Below are 14,429 nucleotides of genomic sequence, written 5' to 3'. Positions count from 1 at the left end.
TGTCTCCAGCTGCTATGAGTTTACCATGCACACAGATGGAAAGACATACACAATTACGTCTAGGAGGTTTATTGAAGTCTCTTGTGAAAGAAGTGAGAGTCCAAATGGATTCCTTGAAATTTTTTTTTCACCTGCTTAGGATAGGTCACTAAAAGCATGCAATACATATGCAAACATTAAATAAACTGAAGAGAAATATTTGCCTACGTTCATTCTAGAGAATCTGAGGTCAAACCTTAAGGTCTTTGGCTCCTAAATCAAAACCTGTTTTTCACAAGCTCCAGTGATACAGAAGCACTGTGTGATCCCCTATGTCTGCCCTGTCCTGCAGGGCATTTACAGCCTTGGGACCACAGACCAGATTTACACACACCACTGTGCAAATGCCTGCAAAGATTTTGGGAAAATTCAACAAGCCCACCTTGCACTCATGACAGCAGCTGCCGTGGGCACATTGAGCACCCAGCTTCAGGGAGCAGTTGTTGGCGTTGCAACAGGGATTATTGCATTCCTGGAAAAAAGCAGGATGCAGAATGTTTTGTTCACAAGGCAAATTCAGGACAAGAATTCATCAGAGCATCAAAGCCTGATGGTGACACTAATCTGTTCTCACACAAGATAAATAATATTCAGAGGATCAGCCTTTCTTCCACAGTATATTCTTGAAACTCAGCATTTGCTGGATTATACTACTGCATATTAATGTTCTCTGCTGGATGGATTGGTACTATAGGCTGAGATCGTTACCTCTGCTGAATCTGGGCTGCAGCTCCCCTTTGACTTGCTAGTCAAAGTATGGATATGGAGAAGCAAACTGCAATTCTATGAGAAGAGAGAAGCCCATCTTTACAGAGAATGAAGCTGTAGGTGAAGTGCACTTTGCCTACACACATGAAAATGTGATCTGCAAGATCACTTTTTTTTTTAATGAACTTTCCATCACCTCTGTTTTAGCACAGATTGTACCACCCCTGAGTTCCAGGATACATTATGCTGTGCAATATAAATTTAGATACAGTACTTTACTGTCTTGATTTACATTGCATATACATTTACATGCAGGGCAGAAAAGCTTATCTCCTGCACAAACAAAAGCTGTTTACATATCACATAATTGCATTTGCAAAGTATATAATAAAATCATTGTGTCTCAACTAAAATCCAAACAGGTCAATGAGAACAACTGTTACCTCCACCTCTCCACAGTCACACTCCTCCCCTTCTTCCAAGTAGCCATTTCCACATTTCCTCCCTCCATACATTCTCTTGGTATCTGGCATGTTGGAAAGGCACATCCCTCCACCTGAGTGCAGATACTTCTCCAGCTCTCTCCTGTTGCACTGGTTGAACACTCTGGGGAATGGGTGCCTGAATATGAACACAGTGCAGAAAAACATCACGACAGATCCAGACAATGGTTCAGGGCACCAAAAGTGATCACATACCAGTCCTAACAGTGCCAGAGAACACCACTCCTTTTAAATCTATGCAACTGTATGAAGGTGGATGGCGGTTTTGTGTGCCTGTTCAAATTGAGATCCAGTGGGGTTTCATTTGGAAATGAGGTGAGATTGCACCACAAAACAGTCTAGTAAAGGAATGGCCTTTAAAAACCATCTTTCCTGGGGGAAAAAAAATAAATCATGTTGAGTTAGACTTCACCTTGTCCTTGCTGACAAGGACAGCAGTCCTTACCTGCTCAGCACTGAAGTCATGGCTCACACCTCTGCTCTAAAGTTTGAGAATCAGCACTTGGACCATGAATAACCACTCGTGAAATTAGCTGCTGAAAATAATGTTTCCTTTTTTGTTTCCGCTGCTCATTGCAAAGGACTTGAACATGTTCTCTTGCATGGATTATGAACTTTCTTTGCAACTATGCTTGAATCTATGCATTCTATTCATGACCATGCATGTATGCATATGTGCTGCACTGAATAGCTCCTATATGCCAGTGTGCTTTCAATGTTCATCTGAACATTTTTCCATATTTGGAGGAAATAGCTCTCATTAAAAAAAGGCATTTAATTGAGACAATTTTGTTTAAAACTGCCAAAGAGGAAGACTTGGGGAAATAAGGAACATGGCTTTAAGTGAATGGCTTTGGCTAGCATTTTTACGTGACTGAAATACAGAAGCTGTCGTGGTTCCTCATCCAGAATGAGCTCTGGAATTCCTGTGGGTTTCCAAAATGACCCACTTCCCTTTCTCCAAAGAAGATCTATTCCTTCCTTTTCAATAGCTTCCCATGGCTCACTGAAACCAAGCCGTATGCTGATGACAACAAGCAATGGATCTGTTTTCATGTCTCCTGAGTTTGAAGTATAATTCTATCACTGTGCCTTTTAATAAGATCAGTTCTCTCCTGAAGGAATCGTATTTCTTTTCTTCATCGTGTTATAAAAGACAAAATCATCTTTTCTGGGAGATGCTTTAAAAAAACCTATCAACTATCTTTGTATTTTCTGTGCAGCACATAAATGAAGCACCATGGTGACACACCCCAACATGTTCTGGTCACCCCTCATTTCTCTGTGCTTGCTGGCAATAACCAGCTCAGGTTGTGGAGAAGGATGTGTGTAAGTGTATTGAATGTGCTTTGGGTGATAGATCATTTGGTAGGACATGGTGGGAAGCACAAACTCAGAGATAAGGGATTAGAGAGGCCCTGAGACCATCTCTTAGGACAGAAGATAGGAAAATTTGCCTCTGTAACAGCTTAGAGCTCCACATGCTGCTCCAATACTTAAGCCCAATCTCATACAGGAATAAATTCAATGGTAATTTTGCAAATTACAACTGATACATGAACTAGTGTTTGCTCAGCAGTTATTATCTCTATAAACACACTGGCTATAGCACCTAGCAACAGGTCCACTTCACTCTGAATTTTTAGCTCTCACCAAACTCTCCGCATCTCCCAGCAAGGCCATGGGACTCACCCAGTGGCAGAAGCCATGATGCAGCCTCCTTCCTCTGCACGGGTGGTACAGCAGCCAGATGAGTCATGATTCATGCCAAAATTGTGGCCCATCTCATGGGCAATAGTAGCAGCAACACCAATGGCATTATCAGAGTGGTCCTGTGCAAGATCAAAGAGGCAGGTCAGCATGTCACTTGTGCCTGTTCCTTGTACCTCTGGATCAATGGGGTGAGAGGCACTTCTCACTGTTACGTATGGAAGACATCTACTGAAGGTATTGCTGCCTATTTCTTCCTGGACTTTAGGAGGCATCTATTGTTTGTATTTACTGCTGACAAGAAACATCACATCAGGCATTAGCAATAACTTACCATGTTTACTCCTCCTGACTGGAAATCTGAGCACATGGACATCACAGGAGCCAAACCTACTGTGGTACCTTGGAAGGGCACACCCCTAAAATCAACCCAGAAAGATCACAAAATGGCACCGAGGCACTTGAAGGCAAGGCAGAGAAAAAAAGCATCCTGCAGCCCCAAGCTTTGTACAGTGTACATGTCAGTTGAATATATTTTCTTTAGTACCACCTTCAAGCACAGAACATTACAATAGAGCTACAAAGCTTTAGGACCTAATTTTCATGGACTGATACTTTGCTTTATGGACCAATTAGCCAATCTTTTTTTTTTTCATGTAATTGTTTAGTGGAAGAAAGTTTCCTCGATTGAGCTTTGCAGTAGGTACAGAAAATAATATTTCTGGATTCTTAGTTTGGTACCAGTTGGGAATATCTAATTTACCTTAAGTCTACTGCTTGATTCAGCATTATTTTCTGAAGGATAAATTAGCATGGGAGAGGCAGGGAGGTCTGAGAGTTGCTGCAGACTTTTCTTCTGGCATTTGCATTGCTGGCCATAGCTACTGCTGGCTGTAATGAGATCAGCAGGGTGAGGCAAGATCCCCAGCCAGCTCCTACCATTGTGTTCCCTGTATCTCAGCAGGGTGAAGTAGGGATGGACAGCTTCTACAAAGTGCTTACAGATCTTGTTTATGATTCAGATTTTCTTGAAATTGCTCCACATGCCAAAGCTTAATGTTAGTTGGGCATTAAATTTTCCATTCTGAATCTTAGAAAAAAAATAATAATCTCAAATATTGCTTTCCCACCCACTCAACACACTTTCAGAAACAGCTTATTTCGGGTGAAATAAACCTACGTGATTAGTTGGGCATTATCATGCTTTCTGTACACCCGCTCCTTGCTGCTCCAGGCCAGGAAGGACTTCAGGGTGGAGTAAGGATTCTCAGTGCAATCACATTTGTTCCCATTACTCCAGATCTCCAGCCCCACCAAGGCAATCCGGATATTCAGGGACCTGTAAAACTGATAGGTATAGGAGGGAAAAGAAAAAACAAAATGAGCACTACTGATTTATTTTATTGCATTTTAGACCTTGTGTGTAAGCACTGATAAATGCTACTAGCGAAACACGCATCCAGAGATGATGTCCTCTCTGGAAATGCATCACAATTTGCGAAGAGAAAAGTGCACCACCCACTAAACTAAACTGGATTGGACTAGAGATGCATTTTTTAATGAATGACAGAGATATAATCTAGAAAAGCACAAAGACTGGAGACCAACATCGTGTTAATCTTGAGATATGTCAAAATCCCTGAAAAAAGGAAGGAAGTAATCTGCTGCCCACGTCAAGTACAAATAGGACAAGTCTTCCTGGGCAGGGTAGGAAGGGGGAGGAGGAAGGAGTTGAAGGGAACAGATCTGAAAAGCTGTGATGTTTACTTCAACAGCACTGGGTACCACTGCAAAGATGAGCTCTGAAGGCTCCTTCCTGCTCTGTTTGTGAGGCTTTCTACAAGAGAAGAGAGCTGAAGAGAAAGAAGGGACCTTAGCTCCTTGTCAACCTCTGTATTTAGATAACATAGTTAATACAGAGATGCATTAAAATACAGAGATGCTCACGCTGATTCCAAGGTGAGGAATGGAGATCTCACCCCACCCCTGATGTCCAACAAGAGAATTACTTAAAAATGATCTCTCCCTGAGCCACTGGAGAGTGCTGCCAAAGCATTACTCTCTCTCCCAAGAAGACAATATTCCCCCTCACGATTAATTCTCATGATGCACAATATGGGCTTTGATTTCCCCAAGTTCATGCTCACCAGATCTCACCTTATCCACGTAATTAGCAGCCTCCACTAATTTAAGCCTTGTTGCTTCAATGTTGAAATGATGTTTCTGAACCTGAACAAAACAAACATGTCCCTGTCAGGTGGCACAACGACAACTAGAAAGAGCTGAAATGTGTTTAAGCATGTGGGAATAAGAGGGTAACTACCAACTGATGCTCAAAAGCCTTTCTTTGCTGTACATTTGACTGTAAGCCCATCTGTAGATGTATCTTCAGAATTCACCCCTGGCATCCCACTGCAGGGGTAGTTTTCCAGGGGTGGTAGGAACTTAGTGGAGCAATCCAAATGCAAGGAACAGGAAATTTGTCAGGTACAATACATGGTAACAGCCAAAAAGAACAAATTTGCCTATTAAACTACCTGATAATGAGTTAATTTTGCAAACAGCGTTTTGATTCAAGGATTTGCAAAATATTTAGGTTTCTATTAAACAGACTGCAAAAGCTGGGATTTTTCTCCTAGCAAGGGAAGCAGTGAAGTGTAGCTCCACTGTGAGGGTGTTTACTGCAGCTCACATAACAAAATGGTGAACAACATATGGCAGTTCCTGGGTGTAACATGTTCTCTCAGTCTCCCTATCATCCTGCTGCCTAAAAGAGGAGATCAAAACAGATTTTGTCTCCACACAGAGCACTACATGGCTTTCACTGCTGGAGCTTCAAGCTGTAAATTATGAATAGGATCAGCCTGAGTCCAGTCTGTGCTGGAGATTAAATGACCAATGTTCCTTTGTGAGGTTTTACTGTCAGTAAGTACATCTGGCATGCAATCCACTCAGGAGACAGGGAGGGACTGCTGAATGCACTGGGCCTCTTCCAGCCCGATTTGATCATCTGGAGCCCTGAAAATGTCATTATTTTTTTTATATACATGACAAGATCTCAAAGCAGATGATAATCTTAGTTATCTTCCCTAGAGATTAAATATAGATGCACATCTCTCCTGGAAACACCCAGGTGACCCAAGGCTGAAAGCCATCCCTCCTATCCTCAATGAAGGATTGTGAAGGAGTTCCCAAACGTCCACAGAGATGTGGGATCTTTCTACTCTGGATCACTGGTACCCTGGGAGACAAGAATTGTCCCAAACCTACTCCTTCAACCCTGTCATAGCCTGTATCTCTGCTGGTCAAGGCGGGCCAATGGAGGCAGCAGAGGGGACAGAAGTGATGGGCACAGGACCCCCTTCCTTACCTCTGCATAGTCAGCCACAAGCAGCAGCTCCACATACTTCATAGCCTGCAGAGCTTCCCGCCTCACCTGCAGCAGCAATACAAGTTATTTCCCCAACATTCCCCAAGAAACTCTTATAAAACATACTTACAGGCTATTTTTCACCAGCCATTCACCCCACCCCATCACACAGGGTCCTCAAGGTGTGACTGAGTTACAGCAGTGAGCTGGGAGACGCTCGAAGCCCTCCTCACCCTGTGGTTGGGGAATTTCACCCCAGCTGCAAAGTCCCCAAGCCAATTCCTGGCTGTGGCCATGGAGTCCTGGTGGCCACAGGCTCCTGCTGGCATCCTCAGATCATCCAGCCTGTAGATCTGGTGCAGGTCTGGGTTGTCAGGAAGTGGCTCCAGGACATAGCTGCAATTGCTTCTCAGTACAATGAGGCCTCTGTTGGAATGGAAGCAGTGAGAAGGAAATCCAGTTACTGCTGCAGCAAATAGAGTCAAATCCTGCTGCTGCATTCCTGGCTGGTCCTGGTGAGGCATTTCTCCATGCCAGGCTGGTCACTTATTCAGAAGGATGGGAATATTTTGAGTTCAGAAGGTAGTGATCCATTGGTTTTCATATAATCTGTTCAAACGGGCTCTCACAATCAGTTAAAGGGTTATTGGTGCACGTGCTGCAACAAGGCCTGATTTTTGTGTTATTATTACTTTTTATTTTTTTTAAGTATAGCTTTTCCTTCAGTGGATCAAAAAAAAAAATTGTCTGCAACAAAACTAGCTTGAAAACATGAAAAGCTTTTTTGTCAATAGAAGAAACAGCATTTTTGTCTCCTTCATTTTGCAGATTTTCCTCGTCTCCCTTTCATTTCCCTCTCTGTTTTATTGTATAAGAAAAAAAGCACTGATGTGGACAAGTAATGGATGCCACAACAAAACAGATATTCTCCCATTTTATTTCATCTAACAATTAATAATGGTTTTTTTTTCCCTTACAGCAAATGCCATTTTTGGGCACCACAAGTCTCTGTCCCCCAAACAGCCCATGTCTTCACACAGTCCTATCCTCTCCAGCTGTCTGCCCATCCCATGCCACCACCCCACACAGCACCCCTTTGCAAAGAAACCCTGCTTCACCCTCAAAGGAGAGAGTGCCTGACAAAAACTGTTACAAAAGGGGTAATAAATAATACAAAGTGCTTTCCTTGTGAGCCAGGATCATATTCAAAGTGCTTTCCCAGGGGCACAGCTCATATGCCAGTTTTTTTTCCATCTCATGGCTACAGGAGTGAGTGCAGCCACGTGGCTTCAAGGAAAGCAGGAAGCTGTTGTTATCCTTTGCCCCATTTTTCCTCCAGTTGCTCCCAAAAAGCCTAAGCCACAAATCAACTCAGAGCCCCTCTGAAAGCACAGTAATATGCAGTCAGCATAATAACACCTCATGCTGGGATGCTGTCACATCTCCTGCACAGGGACAGATTCTGTGCTGGATCTGGGGGGGCTTCAGAGCACCTAACACCCCCAGACAGTGGCCTGATGGGTGCAGAAAGCTGTACATGCATCGGAGAGCTGTGTTCCTTGATCTTGGAGGGGAGAGCTGGGAAACATGCAGGCTGGCAGAAGAACACACCTGTGTCTGATTTTCAATTATTTATTGCAGACCACAGGTGGCTGCACTGCCTTGTTTATCTCCATGGGCTCTCCGGCCTGCTGTAAATCCACTTAAGATTTCTGGGATTTGCTTTGGCAAGGGCTGTTTCCTGGCTGGGCCAAGTCCCACAGCTCTCGAGGGCAGATGACCGCTAATATCAATAAAGTGCACGTGGTATTTAGGAAACAGACCCCAAGCTGGTGTAAATGAACACATACAGACTGCCTTTTTCTGCCAGAGACTCCATTACTACCACAGCCAAGGTTTTAGAGGCATAACTCACAACCCTGCACCACCCAGGGAGAAAGCAGGGAGCGAGGAGAGGAAATGGGACTGATGGGAGGAAACTCAGATCTGAAGGCTGCCCCCAGAACATGAAAACCATCCAGCTGTCAGAGGCTGGGAGAAGGAACTGGTTTCTGCAGCATGGCAAGCCCTGTCCCTGCCTCCGTAAGGGACACGGTCCTAGGTAACTTAATGGAAGAGGTATCCCATGCTGGAGTTATTTGATGTATGGATTAATGTTGCCAGTGCAGAGGGGGAAGCAATGTAGGAGCTGTATAGGAAGCTGTGGTCATCAATGTTCCCCAGATTTCAGCTTTTCCTCTGACACCCAGGACTTCTGGTGGGGTAGAATTTAAGAACAGGCCCATCTGACCAGAAAGACCCTGGGGAGCAGATGTGCCCCAGCACTTACCGCAGCCCTTGGCATGAACTGAGCGTCACGCTGGAGTGCTTTCTGCCCCGCACCACTCCCTGGTAAAAGCAGTGCTCCTGCAAGGCAGAGGGGCAAAGGTTGGCAATCCAATTCATGGTTGACATGCATTACATTTAGACATCAATAAGTCCCAGCTGAGTACAGCCAATACTCCTGTAATTGCTTTCTTTCTGCTGCACGTGGCATTTATCTCAATTAAATCCCCAAGGATGCACCTCGAATAGCTGCAGCAGGAAGCCTGACCCGGAGCTGCTGGTAAGTGGAGCTGCCTGCTGGTGGCAGCTGGCCCTGGGTCAGGCCCTCAAAGATGTGTGACAGCATGGACAGCAGCAAGTCCTCATCCGCAGAACAAAGGCAGTCTCTAGTAGGGACCAGGAGGAGTTGGGGCATGAATGCCAATGTATCTACCATGGCCCTCCCCCTTGCCCTGGGGCAGCAGCAGTAAAAATGATCTCATGGGGATTTTGTCTTCTATTTTTTATGTTGTAACCAATGCACATCTTTGTGCCACTGCGTGCTCACTGCTGCTAAATCAGCCAAAGGCAGCGTGAGAGCAGTAATTCATAGGGTTGTTACTCAAGCAGAGCCAACTTACTCGGGCTGGGTTCTTCCCAGCATAAAGCACCTAGTGGGAGAATTAAAAGCAAGGGGATGAGCAGCAGGAGAAATTAATTAATCCCCAGCACCCAGAGAGGGAGACAATCCTGAGGGCTGACCTTGGCTCTCTCACACCAGAGTACAGGCAATACACTAAGCTGTTTTTACCAATTTTTTGATGATGGAGATGCTTTCTTGCTGGAACACCCCAGGTCAGAAAGCCAGACCACCCTCCCCTTCAGCTGCAGGTGTCAGCACTCACAGTGTGGGCCAGAGGAATGGTCCGTGCTTGTCCTGTCTGGCTGTAGTGAGTTTCAGTGTAGCCTGGTGCAAACAGGTCTCTGCAGTTACATGAGGAAAAGAAGTAAAAAAAAAGTCCCTGAATGATACAAGGCACTGTGTGGTTTCCTTTGTGCTGCTAAGTTATGCCCACGTGTAATGGAATTAGGTTGAGCACACTGAAGCCAGCTCAGGACACATCTGGGCATTGGTGTGTGTGTCAGACTCTGACTCTCCAGTGCCCAAATCTGAACACAATTATAAACCAATCTGCTTCTGTGTTGCAACTTCTGCCCAGAGGCCAGTTCACATCTTTGTCCTAGGAAACTGCTGATTCCCCCATTTAAATTTGATCATGTCATCCTTGTACAGACAATATTGTCCCTGTCTTCAGCCCAAGATCAAGCCAAAAGCCTATAAAAGGCGCTCCTATGCACTGAATAGTAAGTATTTTGACCTGATTCCAGAGGAAACAGCCTTCCCTCTTTTTTTAAACATCTGCATTTTCTAAACAGTGATGTAAAAAAGTACAGTAAGTCAAAATCTGGGCCAAAGCAAGAAGGTCACATCCTGTGTCTATCTCAGCAGCAATATAACACAGCTTTGAAAGTTTTTCCTTTCCTTTAAACAATAGCCTCATTTCCAAAAAACTGGAGAAGAACCCTACAGCGTGCCCCATCTATGCAGCACACTTGCTCAGCAGCCTCGTGTCAAACAGATCTGTGTGCCATCATGTGCCTTCATTTTACTCGACAGCATTTAGTGTCAAGAATTCAGCAGCTTTTACCTTCACTTCCAAAGGCCACTGTAGCCCAGGAAGGCTCATTTGGTTTCTTTCTGATGTGCTAATTCCCATCACTAGATCTTGTCAGTGATCCAGAAGGCTGAATTACTGCTTTCCAGCTATCTCAATCTGTAAACTAAAGATAAGCCCTGAAGTGCCATCCCACAAGAAAGAACTCCCTTCATCTCCCTGACTGCAGTAGCTTGCTCAGCATGAGGCTGCAAGAAACAAATGTTTAATCAACAGATTGCATTAACTGGCAGGAAATTGCCTTGAGCAATGAGTTCTGGCAGGTATCTGGTCTGTGTAAGAGACTGTCATCTTCAGAGCAGACATGAAACCAATGTGAATCTGCTTTGTGCTGCTACAGCCAGAATCTACAGCCTGTAGATTTCTTCCAGTAGCTGGGGCTTGCACAGCCTACTTGTTTAAATCCCAAACAAGCATGCCTGTGTTTGCCTCCTGCTCCTTTATTCTTGGAAAGCATGCACTATGAATAGTTAGTTTTTCTCTTTTCCAGCACCATAAAATTCCCCATGCTTTGAATCTTGATGGCCACAACTTATTTATCCCTCTACTTCCCACTCAGCACCAGGCTTTTTGGGCACGGAATAAAGGCATATAGCACACACCATGTGCACATCTCTCCCTACCTTCAATTTTAGAGACATGGGGGGGATGCTTGCATTTTTAGAGGTATTTATTTGCTGTGCTGGGAATGTGGCCCCTCCAGCTGATTAGTGCCATCTTATGCTCTGAAGGCCTTTCCCTGCTGTAACAGGAGAGCCCTGTGGCTCCAGCACAGCAGGGCATTGCAGGGAGGAGGGTGGTGAGGAAAGAGGAAAGACAACAGGACATCTTGCAATACCCTCAGGGGTCGACTAAACCTCACAGCCTGTGAAAGTCCACTCCCAGCCCAGCTCACTTCCTCAGAGAGCATCAAATTTACCACCAAAGCATAAACAAATAGAAAAGAATCCTTCACGTCTCACAGAGCACCAGTCCGGCTCATTCCTCTTCTTCATATGTACAAGTTGGGTAAACAGGGGACATCAGTGAGATGTTGTCACCCAAAACCTTAGCAGTGGCTTTTATCTATCAAAATTCTGGGACAGTCACTGCCAGGTTTCCAGGGAAGCTCAGTTCTCTGAATGCTGACAGACCAAACTCACTGCTTTCATAGGAGCACAGAACTTAGATCCTTGACGGAGGAGAAAAGTATAGAAAAATACAGCATGATTAGGTTTTTCTTTCCTGTTACACAGTCCACCTCTGCAACAGCTGTAGATAAAACTGAATGCCTGTAAATCTTGAATGTGAAAATAACATCATGTAAAGGCCTCAGAGATGTTCGCACAGCTGGCAGACCACTAGCACACATCATAAAGCATGGAGTTGGTCATTAGTGGGGTTATCAGCACGAGGAATTGATGAACTCAGAGGAGAAGCAGATTTTGGAAAGCAGGCAGAGCAGAGCTGTGATAGCAACTGCAGCCACACGGATTGCTGGAGCTCTCAGGGTGCCCGAGGGCAACCATTGCACCTCCCATAGCGACCGACCTCTGGCGACATCAGTCACTGCCCCAGATCCAGCTCGGGTGCAGCACTCCGGGTGGAAGGGCCTGTGTCTTGGAAGGATCTGCTCCACAGAACGCTCTGGGACACAGCTCCAATCCAAGCAGGGAAGCCAAACGAAGCACGAGTGGCTCGCTGCCATAGCATACAGATGGCTCGAGACTTTCTGCTGTTGACTGGCGTGGAGCAGCATTGGACCCACTCCCGGCTGTCAATGATATCATTGTTTGAAACAAAACCCTGCTCTGCACATGGCCACCTACAGCTGATGTTCTTGATCAGAGCATCTCCCTTTCACCACACCAATACACAGCACCAGGGAGGCCAGGCACCTCACACATGAGGCAGTGGCAGAGAGTTTGGGGAAGAACCCAACCACCTCAGCAGGCAGCACCCCAGTGCTCTCCAAAACAGTACATGGGATAAAAAAGAAAAAAAAAAAGAAAAAAGAAAAGTCCAGGAAGCTCTTGTAAGTAACACCAATTCTTCTGACATCTTTTTTCCCTGTCCGTTTCCTCAAATCACCATAAATCTGTCCAGCTTGGCCGCCAGCATCTGGAGGTGGAGGGAATTGGTTCTCCCAAGAAAGCTGAGACATCAGATTTCCATCTATGATTTGTGGTCCCACTCCATTGCCTTTCAGCAGGATCCAAGTAGGGTAAGAGAGGAAATTAGATTCCTCACTTCCCAGCCCTTCAAACATTCCCTCAAGTCAGGATTTATTGTGAGAACCTGAGAGTGACCCCATCACAAACACCTCCAAAATGTCACCCCTGACAATGCAAAGAGCCAGCTGTCTGTATCCATCACTAATGAAAAATCAGGGATTTCACCTCCCTGGAATTCTTTAGCCAAAAACTGGCACTGTTAAACCACTGAACTCCAAAAGTTTCCTCTTTGTGTCAGTAAATCTCATCCAGAAAAATCATAGAGCTCTTAAGCTCCCTCCCTCAGGAGCTATGCTGATATATCTGAGATCATGTTTATTGTGCAAACAGCAGCAGCTTGGAAGGGTATAAGTAGATTCCCAGCCCTTGAAGTAGAACTAAACCACCTATTTGCAAGGTCTTGGAGAACACCACAAGCTACTAAAGCGCTTTTCGATCCCCTTTTGTCATCTGCATCATCTGACACTTGCTGTGTAAATCACGTTACAGGACCTAAGCAAAATTTGCCACATAACCCCCAATGGGAACTATAAAACTTGCCTGGAGAGGAAAAAGGAAATAAAATAAATAGAAAATTAGCTGATAATGATTCAGAGAGAAAAGTTAAAGGATTCAATTTCCTCTTCCTCCATACACTGCACAGAAATCACTGAATATCCCAGGAGAATCAGAAGGCTGAAAAGCAGTGACGGCTTCCCACGTCCCACCACTCTTTTTCTGGTGACTCCAAGAGACAGCAGAGCAGGATAAACTCTATTTCCCTCTCTCACATAACCCTTAACCTCCCATGCAGGAAACCTATTAGACACTGACAGTGTGTAGCCCATCAGTGGAATAATCTCATATATCCTTCCTGCTTGGGAGTGGGCAGCAGCCTCCCCTCTTCCTCGCTCAGTTGGGAAGGGAGGCCCTGGAAATGAGAACAAGCAGGAAACAGTGACACACAAGTGACATACAAAGCCATTACCAGACTGCTGAGGGCATCAACCAGGGCTGGTGCAATCATCAGCTACCTGGATGGGGCCAGAAGAGCTTGGAAGTGATACTGCTCCTTATCAGATCCAGCAAATAACCACTGGATTGCTTCAGAGCCTTCATCAGATGAGCTCTGGGCTTTCTTTGCTCTGTCCTCATGCAAACTCTGCACATCTCCACCAGCCCCACACAGGCTCTGCCCCCCACAACCACGGATGCTGCAGGAGAGCAGCAGCCAACACACAGCTGTGTTCCATATTTCTATGGTATTTAGGTGAGAAAAAAATTCACGCAAGTTTCTGCTGCACAAATATCAGATCATCCCTTGGCCAGAAAGAAAAGGTTCACACCAGGCAGCTTTACCACACACTCAAGACTCTCAGCATCCCCTCCACGCTTGACTCAAAGCTGCTTTTTATTAAAAAAATGCCTTTAAGTCACTTCTCATCCAATGTTTGCAACTCAGATTCTTTTGCTCCCAATCCCCAGCCAACTTTAAAGCTGTTTTATAGGCATCTTTCCATATATTTGTTGTTTGTGCAGCTTTGAGCTTTCCAGTCCTGCAGCTGCAGGACGTGGCTTTGGGTCACTTAAGAGAAGCGTGAGTCGTTCAGGGGATATACTTTTGTTGTTCCTCAGAAACATGACATGGTTTTGTGACCTCTACTTAGAACTGCAGCGTGGTTCCTTCTTTGTAATAAGTGCCCAAACAGGAAATAATGCAACATTGCGTTAACTGCTAATGCAATGATTGTATTCTTAGATATATGAAGCCCAGACCCAGACGGTGTGGTGGTCTTTCAAAACTCAGTTCTGTGCTCAGTTTTGAAGAAGTATATGCAATAATTTCTGTGTTGCATCCTGCAGATGA

At 45.0% G+C, this 14,429-nt stretch overlaps 1 protein-coding gene across 2 annotated transcripts in view; it reads right to left on the bottom strand.

Annotated features, from left to right (window-relative positions):
* Positions 1-14,429, bottom strand: part of ADAM19 (ADAM metallopeptidase domain 19) — a 30,320-nt gene that overhangs the window by 9,592 nt on the left and 6,299 nt on the right. For both annotated transcript variants that reach the window (XM_048960333.1, XM_048960334.1), the window contains exons 4-13: positions 9,540-9,618; positions 8,660-8,736; positions 6,564-6,756; positions 6,331-6,396; positions 5,118-5,189; positions 4,141-4,307; positions 3,295-3,379; positions 2,943-3,082; positions 1,191-1,368; positions 422-511 (exon numbers count right to left, since the gene is read on the bottom strand). In XM_048960333.1, coding sequence (XP_048816290.1) covers positions 422-511; positions 1,191-1,368; positions 2,943-3,082; positions 3,295-3,379; positions 4,141-4,307; positions 5,118-5,189; positions 6,331-6,396; positions 6,564-6,756; positions 8,660-8,736; positions 9,540-9,618 — 1,147 coding nt within the window. The remainder of the gene's footprint in view (positions 1-421; positions 512-1,190; positions 1,369-2,942; positions 3,083-3,294; positions 3,380-4,140; positions 4,308-5,117; positions 5,190-6,330; positions 6,397-6,563; positions 6,757-8,659; positions 8,737-9,539; positions 9,619-14,429) is intronic.

This window comes from Lagopus muta, chromosome 14 (genome assembly GCF_023343835.1).
Source record: "Lagopus muta isolate bLagMut1 chromosome 14, bLagMut1 primary, whole genome shotgun sequence".
In the NCBI taxonomy this organism is placed as follows: domain Eukaryota; kingdom Metazoa; phylum Chordata; class Aves; order Galliformes; family Phasianidae; genus Lagopus; species Lagopus muta.
The sequence above is the reverse complement of the archived record's forward strand: the minus strand, read 5'-3'. Positions and strand labels throughout refer to the sequence as shown.